The 17048-nt window shown below is 39.0% G+C and overlaps 1 protein-coding gene across 1 annotated transcript; it reads right to left on the bottom strand.

Annotated features, from left to right (window-relative positions):
• Positions 1 to 485: 485 nt before the first annotated feature.
• LOC142554682 (uncharacterized) lies at positions 486 to 3109 on the bottom strand. The gene is made up of 4 exons (XM_075665348.1): positions 2637 to 3109; positions 1683 to 1701; positions 1249 to 1583; positions 486 to 813 (listed from the first exon to the last, which is right to left on the bottom strand). The coding sequence occupies exons 1-4, from the start codon at positions 3107 to 3109 to the stop codon at positions 486 to 488; spliced, it is 1155 nt and encodes a 384-aa protein (XP_075521463.1).
• Positions 3110 to 17048: the final 13939 nt, after the last annotated feature.

The raw sequence follows: 17048 nt of genomic DNA, 5'->3' as shown, positions 1-17048 counted from the left end.
TCTCGTCAGAAGTCTGCCCTGTCTGGATTCTGTCTCTCAGAGTCGGCTGTACTGTCAGAGTAGCAAGATTCAGGGCCTCTCCTCTGGCATAAACTGCATGCTAAAATCTCTTAATCTCAGCCTGCAGCGGTCTCCGCGCTGACAGATGAGCAATCACTGCGTGCTTCCTGCTCAAAGCGTCTGCAACTACATTAGCATTACCCGGATGGTATCTAATTTTACAATCATAATCCTTCACCAGCTCCAGCCACCTCCTCTGTCGCATATTCAGCTCCTTCTGTGTGAAGAAGTACTTCAGACTCTTATGATTTGTAAAAATCCTGCACTTCTCCCCATACAGATAGTGTCTCAAGATCTTCAGGGCAAATACAACTGCTGCTAGCTCGAGGTCATGAGTCGGATAGTTCTTCTCATGAACCTTCAGCTGTCTGGACGCATAGCCTATAACTCTGTCCTGCTGCATCAGAACTGCGCCCAACCCAAGCTTAGATGCATCTATATAGACCACAAACTCTCCTTGCCCCGATGGCATAGCTAGTACCAGGCGCGGTGGTCAATGCTAGCTTCAATCTATCAAAGCTCTCCTTGCACTTGGGTCCCCAGATAAACTTGGCATTCTTCTTCGTCAAGACGGTCATAGGCACCGCAATCGAAGAAAAGCCCTGGATAAACTTCTTGTAGTAACCTGCCAATCCCAAGAAACTACGGTTCTCTGTCACACTCTTAGGAGCTGACCAATCTCGGAGTGCCTCTACCTTTCTGGGGTCGACCTCTATGCCATCCGGAGATACAATGTGGCCCAAGAGTGCCACTCTATAAAGCCAGAACTCACACTTGCTGAACTTGGCAGACAATCGTCTATCCTATAGAGTCTATAACACTGTCCTCAGATGTTGACTGTGCTCCTCCCTGCTCTTCGAATAGATCAGAATATCGTCAATGAAGACTATGACGAGCTGATCTAAATATGGCTGAAACACGCGATTCATGAGATTCATGAAGATCGCTAGTGCGTTCGTCAGAACGAAGGGCATCACCAAGAACTCATATTGCCCGTAACGCGTCTGAAAGGCTGTCTTATGCACATCTGACTCCCTCACTCTCAGCTGGTGGTATCCGGATCGAAGGCCTATCTTGAAGAACACATATGCTCCCTGAAGCTGATCAAAAAAATTGTCGATTCTCGGCAATGGATACTTATTCTTGACCCTGACCCTGTTCAGCTCTCTGTAATCGATAAACAGTCACATGCTACCATCCTTTTTCCTAACAAAAAGAACTGGTGCGCCCCATGGAGAAAAGCTAGGGCGAATGAAACCATTATCTAACAAATCCTGAATCTGGTCTTTGAGCTCCTTCATCTCTGTAGGTGCTAACCGGTAGGGTGCCTTAGATATCGGCACTGTCCATGGCATGAGCTCAATCAAAAATTCCACCTCTCTGTCTGGTGGTATGCCTGCAACATCGTCAGGGAAAACTCCGGAGAACTCCCTGACTACATAAATGTCCTCCAGCCTCTGACTGACTGGCTCTGTCACTAATACGATGCTGGCTAGGAATGCTTGGCAGCCTCTCTTGATAAGCTTCCACGTACAGAAGAAGGAAATGACGTGCGGGAATTACTGTGTCAGGCTTCCTCAAAAATAAATGGCTTTCGACTGGGTGGTCTGACAGAAACTGACCTCTGTCGAAAATCTATGACTACGCCATGTGAAGATAGCCAGTCCATACCTAATATGATGTCAAACTCTGGCAACGGTAGTACTATCAGATCTGCCTGTACTACTTTCTTTGCAATCTAAGCTCCAATCCTCTCACTATCCGGGATGTGAACATCTGATCCCCGGATGGAACCGATACTCTGAACCATGAGTCCATCGCTACTATTATGATTCCTAGTCGCTTCACAAAAGGTTCGGATATAAACGAATGTTTAGCCCCTGAATCTAGCAATGCATGTGCAGCTGCACCTGCAATATATATCCTCCCTGCGACAAAACATACCATCATATCTGATCGTGTTAAAATAAAAAAAATTTCTTACCGGCAATTAACCAAAAATCCTCAAAAAATCACTGAATTATCCCAAACATAAATCCCCAAAATTCGAAATTCAACCTTAGAAAATCGAAAATTGAAAATTATCCATCAAAATTTCGAAAATAGCACATTGGTCCTTGAATGATTCGAAAACTACAATTTGACCTCATAAAATCATTGGACGATAATTTTGTTCTCAATCAAATAATTACATTCTTAGTCTCAATTAGTTAGACCATGTATCCTAATTCCTTCTAAGTCATCAATTCCAATAATTAAATCCTCATACAAGCATAAAACCCAAGAAATTGTACAGTAATTTAAAATCTTAAACAAAAGGGTTACCGGTAATCATTGTCGAGTCTGGTGCTGCCTCAGCCTCCTCAACGTGCATAACATAGCCTGGCCAGTAGTGGGGCCTTTGTTCCTAGGGAAATCCGCTGCTTTATGTCCCTCCTGTTCGCAAGCAAAGCACTTGAAAGTTCCCCACCTGCACTCGCCGAAATGGAACCTGCTGCACTGAGGGCACGGCTTTCTGTCATCTGGCTAAGGCACCCCTGGTGCCTGAGGAGGTCTCTGCTACTGTGGCCTCTTACCCTGTCCCTAGGGTCTCTGCTGCCCCTACTGCGTTCGGTGGCCCAATAAACTGCCTCTTGTGAGGCTGGGAACCGGACTGAGCCTGCTGCCTTTTCCTATGCATCTCATGGTCTATGTCTCGCAGTGCCTGATCTGCCTGAAAAGCACAGGCAGTGGCCTCATCATAACCTGCCGGCCTCATTAGCATGACGTCCTGGCGAAGAGTGGGTCTCAGTCCATCAAGGAAATGCCTATGCTTCTGGGAGGCATCTCCTGCTATCATGGGCACAAAATGGCAGCCCTTGTCGAACTTGCGGATAAACTCCACCACAGATAAGTCCCCCTGCTGGAGGCTCATGAACTCTCTCATCAGGTGGCCCCTGACGTCAGCTGGGAAATACTTCCCAAAGAACATCTCCCTGAATTTCGCCCACGTAAGAGTAGCCACATCCACTGCATGTGCAGCTAGCTCCCTCCCACCATAGGGACGCATCATCCCTCAGCATATAAATGGTGCACCTGGCCCGGTCTCCATCCTCCATGTGCAGATAATCAAAATGTAACACCAGCTACCTAATTCATCCCTCTGCAACGAATGGATCAGTGCTACCCCCGAACTCCTTCGGGTTGAGCCTACGAAACTGCTCAAAAACATCTGTGTGAGGCCTAGGAGCATGCTGTATATTCTCCAGTAATCTATTCATATCCTTCAGAACTCGGGTGGCTGGGTCCCCTGACGGTGGTGGCGGAGGTCCTCTGTCCCCTCCAGGAATCTCATCCAGCCTATCAATAATGGGCGCACGTCTGGGAGGCATATCTGAATACAATCCAATTTAAAACGTAATCCCTCATGCAATTAATCTAGTTTGTAAAACAGTAAATTCCTAAATTGTAAAAGTAGTTAAACATGAACAGTAAATCATCGTAAAGCATAAATCATGTAAACATGCAGGTGATAACAGTCAATCATTTAAAACCTTTAAAACATAAAGCTTACAGACTTGAGGCTTGAAGGCTGAGCGGCAGAAGCTGATGGTGGCACAACCCTATACAGGACCCTTTCTCTAATACCAAAAAAAAAAAAAAACTGGTACCAGGATTGCTTTTCCATGACCTATATGTCCAAGAGGTCTTGGGTTCGAATCCTGGGAAGGTAAAATCTCCAGTGCCTGGGCTGGAGAAGTTCTATGATTAATGACGCATGGGAAAGTCCGGGAGGAAAAAGACCCCAATGTGAACCCAAGATGGGACAACGCCCCTGAGGGAGCCCAAGATCGGGATAGCCCATGGTCGTTACAGTTTAAACATGTGTGATTTTTGAAACTGGGCTTTTGTAGGGTATTTTTACTCATCGAGTCATATTTTAAACCGGTATGCAATTTTTAGCAAAACGGGGGGCTTTTTGAGGATTCGGGCAATATTTTCGAAAACGTACTTAAACCAAATATTTTACGAGTGTGTTATTGGGCTTAATGGGTCTATATTAAAATATTTTGGGCCTAGACTCCTACTTATCCTCATTAAATTTAATTAGGACCCATTATGCATCTATTATATGTATCAAACTCTACCCCAAAACCATATTCCCATCCTCACAATCACTCGGCCGCCCATTTATATTGTCCTGCAGCATCTCAAAAATTTCCAGCAGCTTTTGATCCACTTTTTTCACGAAAAACTCGGTAGAAACGTCACCTCGTCCTCCTCTGTTCGTCCATCGCTCAATTAGTCATCGTTTTTCATACGTTTTTACGCAAGGCTCGCCGTTAACCCTTTTTCTTCGCCTCGATCACATCATAGTAGGCATTACGATGGCATTTGCATGTTATAATATAGACACGATTGTTCCAACGATTTATGCATGGATTTTTCATGGATATATAGGACTTTCACCATTTTCAACTCATGTTTTTTATTTGTTGTGTAATGGGCTACCAGAATCGAGAATTATAGGCATGAAACCATGGCTAGAAAATGTTCTTCGAAGGTTAAGAGTAGGTCGACGCTTGTTTGGGGAGTGGTGCGATCGGGTCTTAGGTTTTTGAGGGCACAATCTGGCATGGGGTGTAGTGCAGCCGCGCAGGTGCTGCTCAGGACCGTGGATCAGACCCTGGTGGGTCCGAGATGTTTTCTAGAGTGGCCTAGGCACGGCTGGTTGTGGGCTAGGAGTAGGTCGAATGGATTGGTCAGGGTAGAGCTCGGTTTGTGGTGTTCGTTAGAAGCTTGCACGTTCGCACCTGCATGGGGCTGTGGCCTATGGTTAGGTTGTTCCAAGAGATTCCAGTAATGTCCTAGGGTGGTCTGGTTCGAGGCTAGCCCGGTCTAATTTGGGGTTGGGTCGAAAATCTGAGGTTAGAAGAAATAGGGTTTGAAGGTAGCAAGGTTCAGAAAATTGCAGCCGATGTTCTGTCATTTTTGAGGGTCTTAGGTGGTCTAAAACAAGTGGCTTAAGGGCTAGTCATGTAGGTTCAAGTCATGGTTTAAGTTGAGAAAATTTTGGTTGAGTTTCGGGTTATTTCGGATTAAAACCGGGAACCCCGTACAAGTTTTAAAACAAATAGTATAAGTTCTTGCATGGGCTCGAGGTTACGCCTAGGAAAAAATTATAAATATGTTTTGTGGTGTTTCAATACTTTCGGTTGGCTTCAGGTCAAAATTTTGAGGTCCGGGAGTAAAATGGGCTTAGGGTTTCCAGGGGCAAAATGATCATTTTACACACGGGTCGAGTTAGCAGTCCAGACAGCGCCTTGATAACCATAATTGCATGTTTAAATGTATATGTTAAATATGAACATGAATTTTTATGAAATTACAGAAAATACGTTGCATGCTTGGTTTTAAGGAAATATACGTATATGCATGAATTTTATAAGTGGCGAATACGATGGCATGTTTTGAAGGAGGGGAGTTGGTTGTGACTAATGCGAACACGAACACTAACATGAACACGAACATGTAAGGCCAAGGCTCAGTGGATGGGTAAAACTGTCGCTGATGTCCCCGCCTCCGGGTACCGCGGTTATACGTATTTGTTATAACGGTTTAGGTGTTTATGTTACGATATGTTGAAGTTCATACTTTTAAGATCATGAAATTTATTTTAATTACAGTACTTTTCACTGTTGCTTGATATGTATATGTATTTGTTATAACGGTTCAGATGTGTTGAGTCTTTAGACTCACTAAGTGTGATTGATACAGGTGATCATGATGAGGTAGAGACTGGAGGTGTCAAAGATTGAGTAGGAGGATCTGGGAGTGTGCACGATAACCAGAGGACTTTACATTTTTCAGCATATCATGTTTATGGGTCATAGATGAAAACTATGTGATGGATCGGTTCGGACACTTATGAAGGTGCTTCAAATACAATATTCTCAATGAGCTGCAATAGCTCGTGTTCTAAGAATGTAAACACCAATGAATTAAATTGAGTTTGCTTTTAAACCAAGTAGAAAATACTCGAAGTAATCCTTCGTTAAGAAAGCTAATCAGTTTAAAGCTTTTAACTTGTGTAAACTGATTAACTGATATAAGGGGGATCAGTTCTTGCATATCAGTTCAGTTATGATGAGAACTGAACTGATAACGGCTCGAACTGATCAAATCAGTTTGAAAACAAATGTTAAACAGTTAAGTACACAAGATATGTGTTGGAACTTTTCAAGTTCGCAATCTTGATTTTGATGTTAACAAAACTTGTTATTGTGTTTCTAACATATTTACTCAAGTGTGAAGTTGCAAACACAAGAAGCAAGCTAAAACTGAATTTTGCATAAACTGAATTTCTGGCGATTTTCGGTATTTTGATGATATCTCTCAACTGGATTATCTAAATGACAATCCGCCAACTAAACTGATTAGAAAACTCAATTTGGAACGAGTCGTATTTCACGTCCGTTGGGCAAAATCGGATGTTATCATGGTCTAACTTATCGCTCAATTACCTAACTGATCACACGAAAACTGCAATCAGTTGAGTTTGAACAACTGCGGTATTTTGGTCATATCTCTCAGCTCGGTTATCGAAATGAAGAGATTCAGTATGCGTTGGAAAGATAAGACGATGATCTACAAATCATCTTTAGAAGTCAAAGTCTGAATCAAAGCTTAAGATACTGATAAATGACGATGAAGTTACTGGTTCTGCACAAACTGAAATCAGCTAGGCTGATTTCAGCACACCAGCTGAAACTGAACCAACTGAACTAACTGCTGACCAGCTGACCAACCAACTGAACTGAACCAGCTGCTGACCAAATGAAACTGAACCAGACCTGCTGAAGACCAATTGAACCAGACCAGCTGAACTGAACCAGACCAGCTGAAGACCAGTTGAACCAGTCCAACTGAACCAGTTGAACTAACCAGACCAACTGAACCAGTTGAACTGATTGACCAGTTGAGTTGACCAGTTGACCAGTCGAGAAAATGTCCAGCAAGACGAATTTGACCGTTATAATTCCAAAAACAGTACAGAAACTTTCCAACGGTCATATTCTTGTGTCTAACGTATATATCAGTGTTGGAGCCTATAAATACAACATATTGAAGATCAAACAACAGCTTTTGAAGAGGATTCAAAGCATGGACAGTTAGCATGAAAAAATCAGCTAGTTGAGAGCACAAGCCCTTGTGTGAGAATACATTTGAGATGCTCACTGTAAATGATAAATTCCTCACACACAATCACTCACACATATACAAGAGAGTTGAACTTCAAAGATTAGTTGAGTGAGTCTTGCACAAAGACAATAAACTTGTGTATGTAGTCTTTGCATATGAGACATTAAACAATATGCTGATTGTGAGGTGCTGCCTACAATCTTGAATGCTAGGAGTTCTAGTTGGGTGCTGCCCTTCCGAAATGGGTTTGTACAAGTAGTTGTATAAATCAAAGTCTTCTAGTGGATCCTTCCCAAGGGGAAGAAGGGGTGACGTAGAAGTATTTGAAATCTCCGAACATCCATAAACAAATTCGTCTCTATTTATTTATTGCATTTACTTATCATTTCCATTAGTTTTAAAGATGCATTGTTGAAGCATTTTATGTGTTCTTCAAATACCAAAATATTACATACCAAGTATTTGATAAAATGCTTCAACCCAAAATATTTTTTAGTCATTCAACTTGCATATATTTTAAATGCTTTACAAAATATTTAATTGGTTTCTACGAAGGATTATTTCGAGTGTTTTTCGCTTGGTTTGAATACCAAACTCGATTTAATTCATCGGTGTTCAATATTTCAAGAACCGAGCTATTGTAGATCAACGATTACCCCCTAAACGATCCCAACAATTGGTATCAGAGCGGGTGTTCTTGAAAGAACATTAAAACTGATTTTGATGTTTAAAATTCGAAAATTTCAGATTTTTTACACATATATATGCAAAACTGAATTTTCGCGCAGCTTGTAGCGACCATGGGAAAAATGGCATATCTCCTTGCTCGAGTGTCCAAATGACAAACCGCTTTGTGCGTTGCAAACTAGACTCATAGAGCTTTACAGCGGTATAAAATTTGCAGCCTAATTTTGCACGAAAAAATACAGTTTATTCGTTGAAAGCAGGGCATATGTGCTGCAGCAGAAAATGAGCCATGGAGAAAATTTGTCAGTTATCCTTCTTCTTTTATAATTTTCAAAATTTCAAAAATATAGGGGGAGAACTCATTGTAATTTTAATGGAGTTATTATTTTTAAATATTGAGGGGGAGAAAATTTTGTTTAAAATGTTTTGAAAATATGACTTTTTGATTCACACAAAAAGGGGGAGAAATATGTTGGTCGAATTGATTGTTTATCCAAGTTTTGTGATCATCAAAAAGGGGGAGATTGTTGGAACTTTTAAAGTTCGCAATCTTGATTTTTATGTTAACAAAACTTGTTATTGTGTTTCTAACATATTTACTCAAGTGTGAAGTTGCAAACACAAGAAGCAAGCTGAAACTGAATTTTGCACAAACTGAATTTCTGGCGAGCTTTGGTATTTTGATGATATCTCTCAACTGGATTATCCAAATTACAATCCGCCAACTGGACTGATTAGAAAACTCAATTTGGAACAAGTCGTACTTCACGTCAGTTGGGAAAAATCGGATGTTATCATGGTCTAACTGATCGCTCAATTACCAAACTGATCACACGAAAACAGCAATCAGTTGAGTTTGAACAGCTGCGGTATTTTGGTCATATCTCTCAGCTCAGTTATCGAAATGAAGAGATTCAGTAAGCGTTAGAAAGATGAGACGATGATCTACAAATCATCTTCAGAAGTCAAAGTCTGAATCAAAGCTTAAGATGCTGATAAATGACGATGAAGTTACTAGTTCTGCACAAACTGAAATCAGCTAGGCTGATTTCAGCACACCAGCTGAAACTGAACCAACTGAACTAACTGCTGACCAGCTGACCAACCAACTGAACTGAACCAGCTGCTGACCAACTGAAACTGAACCAGACCAGCTGAAGACCAGTTGAACCAGACCAGCTGAACTGAACCAGCTGAAACTGAACCAGACCAGCTGAAGACCAGTTGAACCAGTCCAACTGAACCAGTTGAACTGAACTAGACCAACTGAACCAGTTGAACTGATTGACCAGTTGAGTTGACCAGTTGACCAGAGTTGACCAGTCGAGAAAATGTCCAGCAAGACGAATTTGACCGTTGCAATTCCTGAAACAGTACAGAAACTTTCCAACGGTCATATTCTTGTGTCTAACGTATATATCAGTGTTGGAGCCTATAAATACAACATATTGAAGATCAAACAACAGCTTTTGAAGGGGATTCAAAGCATGGGCAGTTAGCATGAAAAAATCAGCTAGTTGAGAGCACAAGTCCTTGTGTGAGAATACATTTGAGATGCTCACTGTAAATGATAAATTCCTCACACACAATCACTCACACATATACAAGAGAGTTGAACTTCAAAGATTAGTTGAGTGAGTCTTGCACAAAGACAATAAACTTGTGTATGTAGTCTTTGCATATGAGACATTAAACAATATGCTGATTGTGAGGTGCTGCCTACAATCTTGAATGCTAGGAGTTCTAGTTGGGTGCTGCCCTTCCGAAATGGGTTTGTACAAGTAGTTGTATAAATCAAAGTCTTCTAGTGGATCCTTCCCAAGGGGAAGAAGGGGTGACGTAGAAGTGTTTGAAATCTCCGAACATCCATAAACAAATTCGTGTCTATTTATTTATTGCATTTACTTATCATTTCCATTAGTTTTAAAGATACATTGTTGAAGCATTTTATGTGTTCTTCAAATACCAAAATATTACATACCAAGTGTTTGATAAAATGCTTCAACCCAAAATATTTTTTAGTCATTCAACTTGCATATATTTTAAATGCTTTACAAAATATTTAATTGGTTTCTACGAAGGATTATTTCGAGTGTTTTCCGCTTGGTTTGAATACCAAACTCGATTTAATTCATCGGTGTTCAATATTTCAAGAACCGAGCTATTGTAGATCAACGATTACCCCCTAATCGATCCCAACAATTGGTATCAGAGCGGGTGTTCTTGAAAGAACATTAAAACTGATTTTGATGTTTAAAATTCGAAAATTTCAGATTCTTTACACATATATATGCAAAACTGAATTTTCGCGCAGCTTGTAGCGACCATGGGAAAAATGGCATATCTCCTTGCTCGAGTGTCCAAATGACGAACCGCTTTTTGCGTTGCAAACTAGACTCGTAGAGCTTTACAGCGGTATAAAATTTGCAGCCTAATTTTGCCCCGAAAAAATACAGTTTATTCGTTGAAAGCAGAGCATATGTGCTGCAGCAGAAAATGAGCCATGAAGAAAATTTGTCAGTTATCCTTCTTCTTTTATAACTTTCAAAATTTCAAAAATATAGGGGGAGAACTCATTGTAATTTTAATGGAGTTATTATTTTTAAATATTGAGGGGGAGAAAATTTTGTTTAAAATGTTTTGAAAATATGACTTTTTGATTCACACAAAAAGGGGGAGAAATATGTTGGTCGAATTGATTGTTTATCCAAGTTTTGTGATCATCAAAAAGGGGAGAGATTGTTAGAACTTTTCAAGTTCGCAATCTTGATTTTGATGTTAATAAAACTTGTTATTGAGTTTCTAACATATTTACTTAAGTGTGAAGTTGCAAACACAAGAAGCAAGCTGAAACTGAATTTTGCACAAACTGAATTTCTGGCGAGCTTCGGTATTTTGATGATATCTCTCAACTGGATTATCCAAATTACAATCCGCCAACTGGACTGATTAGAAAACTCAATTTGGAACAAGTCGTACCTCACGTCAGTTGGGAAAAATCGGATGTTATCATGGTCTAACTGATCGCTCAATTACCGAGCTGATCACCAAAAACAGCAATCAGTTGAGTTTGAACAGCTGCGGTATTTTTTCATATCTCTCAGCTCAGTTATCGAAATGAAGAGATTCAGTAAGCGTTAGAAAGATGAGACGATGATCTACAAATCATCTTCAGAAGTCAAAGTCTGAATCAAAGCTCAAGATGCTGATAAATGACGATGAAGTTACTGGTTCTGCACAAACTGAAATCAGCCAGGCTGCTTTCAGCACATCAGCTAAAACTGAACCAACTGCTGACCAGCTGACCAACCAACTGAACTGAACCGAGCTGCTGACCAACTGAAACTGAACCAGACCAGCTGAAGACAAGTTGAACCAGACCTGCTGAAACTGAAACAGACCAGCTGAAGACTAGTTGAACCAGTCCAACTGAACCAAACCAACTGAACCAGACCAACTGAACCAGTTGAACTGATTGACCAGTTGACCAGAGTTGACCATTCGAGAAAATGTCCAGCAAGACGAATTTGACCGTTGCAATTCCAGAAACAGTACAGAAACTTTCTAACGGTCATATTCTTGTGTATAACGTATATATCAGTGTTGGAGCCTATAAATACAACATATTGAAGATCAAACAACAGCTTTTGAAGGGGATTCAAAGCATGGGCAGTTAGCATGAAAAAATCAGCTAGTTGAGAGCACAAGTCCTTGTGTGAGAATACATTTGAGATGCTCACTGTAAATGATAAATTCCTCACACACAATCACTCACACATATACAAGAGAGTTGAACTTCAAAGATTAGTTGAGTGAGTCTTGCACAAAGACAATAAACTTGTGTATGTAGTCTTTGCATATGAGACATTAAACAATATGCTGATTGTGAGGTGCTGCCTACAATCTTGAATGCTAGGAGTTCTAGTTGGGATGCTGCCCTTCCGAATGGGTTTGTACAAGTAGTTGTATAAATCAAAGTCTTCTAGTGGATCCTTCCCAAGGGGAAGAAGGGGTGACGTAGGAGTGCTTGAAATCTCCGAACATCCATAAACAAATTTGTGTCTATTTATTTTTTGCATTTACTTATCATTTCCTTTAGTTTTAAAGATGCATTGTTGAAGCATTTTATGTGTTCTTCAAATACCAAAATATTACATACCAAGTGTTTGATAAAATGATTCAACCCAAAATATTTTTTAGTCATTCAACTTGCATATATTTTAAATGCTTTACAAAATATTTAATTGGTTTCTACGAAGGATTATTTCGAGTGTTTTCCGCTTGGTTTGAATACCAAACTCGATTCAATTCATCGGTGTTCAATATTTCAAGAACCCAGCTATTGTAGCTCAACGATTACCCCCTAATCGATCCCAACAATATGTTTATGGATATTCGGAGACTTTAACTGCTCATACATCACCCCTTATACCACCTCGGGTATGATACACTAGAAAACTTTGATTTATATAAAGCTATGTACAAACCCACTCAGCTTAGGACTTACCCTACTACCTAACTGAACTCCTAACCTAGACTTAAGGCAACACCTTCCAGCCAACAATTGTTTAACGTCTATAAGTCAAAAACTACAAACACAAGTTTAACGTCTTTGTGCAATACTCACTCAGCTATTCAATAAGCTCAACTCTCTATATATGTGAGTGATTGTGTGTGCGTGTGTGTGAGAATTGATATGATTACAACACGAAAATGTTCTCACACACTGAGAGAAAAATGCTCTTAAACTGAGCTGATAACACTTTGAAATATTCTCTCAAATCTGGGCTGATTGCTTCTGTAAGCAGATATGAGTTGATCGTGCTCTTCTTCTTCTCTCTTGTTTTTTTTTTTTGCACTCATGTGTATTTTTCCACACTTGTATATTGATGATCTTGCTCTGGTATTTATAGAGACAATGAGACTGTACACCAAGACTCATCAAATATAAATGTTGCAGTTTGAATTCGTTCCTCGAAATGTGTCTGTACTTTCCGACAGTCATTCTGGAACGTTTTGGCTGTAAGCACTGCAGCAACGTCTATAATTGTCCTTTGACTGGACAAAAGATTTTCCTCAGTGTGCACAGATGGATTCCATTGAATAAGCTTGTCATGTTCTGCAAACTGATTGATTTCTAATTGATGTTCTGAACTGGTCAGTTGAACTGATCTTGAACTAATTCGTTGAAATCAGTTGGCTCGTCAGCTGAACTGATTTCACTACTTCAGTTGAACTGGTTAGCTGGGCTCTTCATTAGTTGAGCTCTTCATCAAATGGCTGGGATTCTAAACGTCTTCTGCTGAACCACCTATCAGCTGGACAATCAGTTGAACTGATTCAGTTTGGATGATCAGTTGGCGCTTTCAGTTTTGCATCTTAATAGCTTCAGTTTTGGCTTGATAACTGATCAATTCGAATCCAGATCAGTTCCAGTTTCTGCGCAATTAGGTAAAATCATTAGAAACAAAATAGCAAGTGTTGTTAACATCAAAATCAAGATTGCGAACATGAAATGTTTCAACAATCTCCCCCTTTTTAATGATCACAAAACTTGAGCTATTAACGCGACCTTTAAATTTAAAATTAAAATTTTAAAATTTAATACTTATTCTCCCCTTTTTTGAGAATAAAAAACGTTTAAAAAACATTTAAGCAAATAAAAGAAATTTTCAGTTCAAGGGATAGCATATTTTTGAAAAACAGTTAAAAACTCCTCCTCAAGAACTGAATTTTAAAACTAGTTTAAAACATTTTTCAGTTCAAGGAAGAAAACTCCCCCTCACGAATTGTATTAAAACTCCCCCTTAAAACTATAACCATTTACGCGTTTTAATGAAGTTTTATCACCTTTTATAATTCAAGTAGTTTAGGCAGCACATTAACTGAAAATATCAGTTCAGTTACATTCAAAATAACTGGATAAACATGATGTTTATTTAATCAAATAAGAGTCCCTTGTATTATACATTTAAGCACACCAACAAGTGTAAGGGAAATGCTACTACACTAGCAAATATTAAACAACATCAAATATCAGTCAGTTTATACATAATAGAATTGGATATACCAATAACTGGTTGCCTTGAATGCTTTCAAATGCTGCACAATCTTGAATCTCTTTTTGCCAGAAGAGCAACTAATTTGCCTTGGACTTGATCTCTGTGCGGGCTAACTATTCGAATTGACTTAAACTGTACTCAACTGATACTGAACTGCATTGATCATCTACTTTGATCTGATATGGCAATGAAACGGCAGTATACTGCTGATGATTAGGCTCCACTTTAATCATCCAGCATTTCAGCTTAGCTGGGTTTCGTCTGTTGATCAGCTAAACTGGTAGGCTGGCAACTGAAATCTAGTGCACCGATCAGTTTAGCTGTTCTGCTGTAAGTTGAACTCAAAACCCTGCAAGTTGCTACAACAACAAAATCTGGAGTCGATAGAAGTGGCTACAATGTTAGTTGCAGATCCAACAATCTTCTCTCTTCCCTCGGTAAGCTCATATAAAATTTTTAAGAGGGTTTTGAAAACCAATTAAATAACATCTTGAAACATATTTTAAAATATCAGCTTTCAAATGTCCTCCTTGTAACAACTAGCTCTGATACCAAATGATGGATCGGTTCGGGAACTTTTGAAGGTACTTCAAACACAATATTCTCAATAAGCTGCAATAGCTTGTGTTCAAAGAATTTAAAAATCGATGAATTATATCGAGTTTGGTTTTAAACCAAGCAAAAAATACTCGAAGTAATCATTCGTTAATAAAACTAATCAGTTTAAAGCTTTTAACTTGTGTAAACTGATTAATTGATATAAAGGGGACCGGTTCTTGCATATATCAAATCAGTTGTGATGAGAACTGAACTGATATCACCTCGAACTGATTAAATCAGTTTGAAAACAAATGTTAAACAGTTAAGTACACAAGATATGTTTACTGATGTTCGGAGACTTTAACTGCTCCTACGCCACCCCTTCTACCACCTCAGGTAGGATCCACTAGAAGACTTTGATTTATACAAAGTTATGTACAAACCCAATCGGCTTAGGACTTACCCTACTATCTAATTGAACTCCTAGCCTAGACTGAAGGCAACACCTTCCAGCCAACAGTTGTTTAAAGTTTATGTGTCAAAGAATACATACACAATTTTAACATCTTTATGCAAGACTCACTGAGTTATTCAATAAGCTCAACTCTCTGTATATGTGAGTGATTGTGTGTACGTGTGTGTGAGAACTGATATGATTACAACACGAAAATGTTCTCACACACCGAGAGAAAAATGCTTCTAACTGAGCTGATAACACTTTGAAGTACTCTCAAATTTGGGCTGATTGCTTTTGTAAGTAGATTTGAGTTTATTGTGCCCTTCTTCTTCTCTCTCGCTTTTTTTTTTGTACACACGTGTATTTTTCCACACTTGTGTATTTATGATCTCTGTCTGGTATATATAGAGGCAATGAGACCGAACACGAAAACTCATCAAATATGAACATTGCAGTTTGAATTTGTTCCTCGAAATGTGTCTGTACTTTGCGACAGCCATTCTGGAACATTTTGCTTTAAGCACTGCTGCAACGTCTATTATTGTCCTTTGACTGGACAAAAGCTTTTCCTCAGTGTGCACAGCTGGATTCCATTGAATAAGCTTGTCGTGTTGTGCAAACTAATTGATTCATAACTGATGTTCTGAACTGGTAAGTTGAACTGATCTTGAACTGATTCGGTGAAATCAGTTGGCTCGTCAGCTGAACTGATTTCACTGCTTCAGTTGAACTGGTTAGATGGGCTCTTCATCAGTTGAGCTCTTCATCAGTTGGCCGGGCTTCTGAAGGTCTTCTGCTGAACCACCTATCAGTTGAACTGGTCTTTGATATATCAGTTGAACTGATTCTGTTTGGGCAATCAGTTGACGCTTTCAGTTTTGCTTCTCGATAGCTTCAGTTTTGGCTCAATAACTAATCAATTCGAATCCTGATCAGTTCCAGCTTCTGCGCACTTGGGTAAAATCATTAGAAACAAAATAACAAGTTTTATTAACATTAAAATCAAGATTGCGAATATGAAATGTTCCAACACTATGTTTTATTCATTTGCATATTTTCTTGCTTGGTGAATTTGTCGAGTGTTGAATTCTTTCAAATAGTAGACCAGGAGTCGAGGATATTTAGATTTATTCTAGCTGCAGTTATTCTTTTATTCAGGGGTTGAATGACTTTTCTAAAACGCATGGTTATTGGTTTTATGCATGTGCATGAGTTCACATATTTCGGTCAAGCATCTTTTAGAAAAAAAATTTGTTAAGATCGGTTGGCTATGATAAAGTATTTAAAAGGGGGGTTGAATAAACACTTGACCATATTCACAACTTTTCGATGGTGGAATCAGTTTAGTGATAAACTGAATTCACGAATCTTGTTAACAATATCAATCAGTTAACTTAATAAAAGTACGTAAATAACTGAAAGATAGATAGAATAAAAACAGATAATAAGAAACACGAGATTTGTGGATGTTCGGAGATTTTAAACACTCCTACGTCACCCCTTCTATCACGAGGATAGGATATTTATTAAAAAACTTTTATCTATACAATGATTTGTACAAACCCACTTCAATTTAGACTTAACAATGCTAAAACTGAAACTCTTAGTATCATTACAATTTGTATCAGTACTACAATCGATCTTACAAAGATCGAATAAAACAACAATGAATGTTTGTGCTTGAAGCTCAAAGTACAGCCTGAAAGCTATGGATAAGTATAATAAGTGTGATCTTTTGTAAGACTAAGCTTTTTAAAGAGTATGCGTAGAGTTCTAACTGAAAATCTTGATAATCAAATGACTAAGTTAACTTTGTATGTGTTGTGTTATATTTTCTTATCGTTCTAAGCTGATCTTCTCGGCTATTTATAGGCTTTGATTCCAACGGTAACAATGAATGCATTTGAATATTTATATCCGTTGTATAGCAATGTCAACATTCTTCTGACAGTCGTACACTATATCTTTTCTGAAATGCAACATTATCACTGCCTCTACACAAACTGTCAGTTGTTGGCTACGTCCTTAATTGATGACGTCTAAAGCTGATAAAATCAGTT

The sequence above is a fragment of the Primulina tabacum genome, chromosome 8, assembly GCF_025594145.1.
Source record: "Primulina tabacum isolate GXHZ01 chromosome 8, ASM2559414v2, whole genome shotgun sequence".
NCBI classification, from domain to species: domain Eukaryota; kingdom Viridiplantae; phylum Streptophyta; class Magnoliopsida; order Lamiales; family Gesneriaceae; genus Primulina; species Primulina tabacum.
The sequence above is the reverse complement of the archived record's forward strand: the minus strand, read 5'-3'. Positions and strand labels throughout refer to the sequence as shown.

Bases quoted from the DNA above. Each gene is read 5' to 3' on its own strand.
- LOC142554682 (XM_075665348.1), bottom strand. From the start codon at position 3,109: ATGCGTCCCTATGGTGGGAGGGAGCTAGCTGCACATGCAGTGGATGTG. The intron at 814-1,248 runs GTGACTGTTTAT...CTGGCTTTATAG, and splicing joins AGGAAAAAGGATGGTAGCAT to AGTGGCACTCTTGGGCCACA.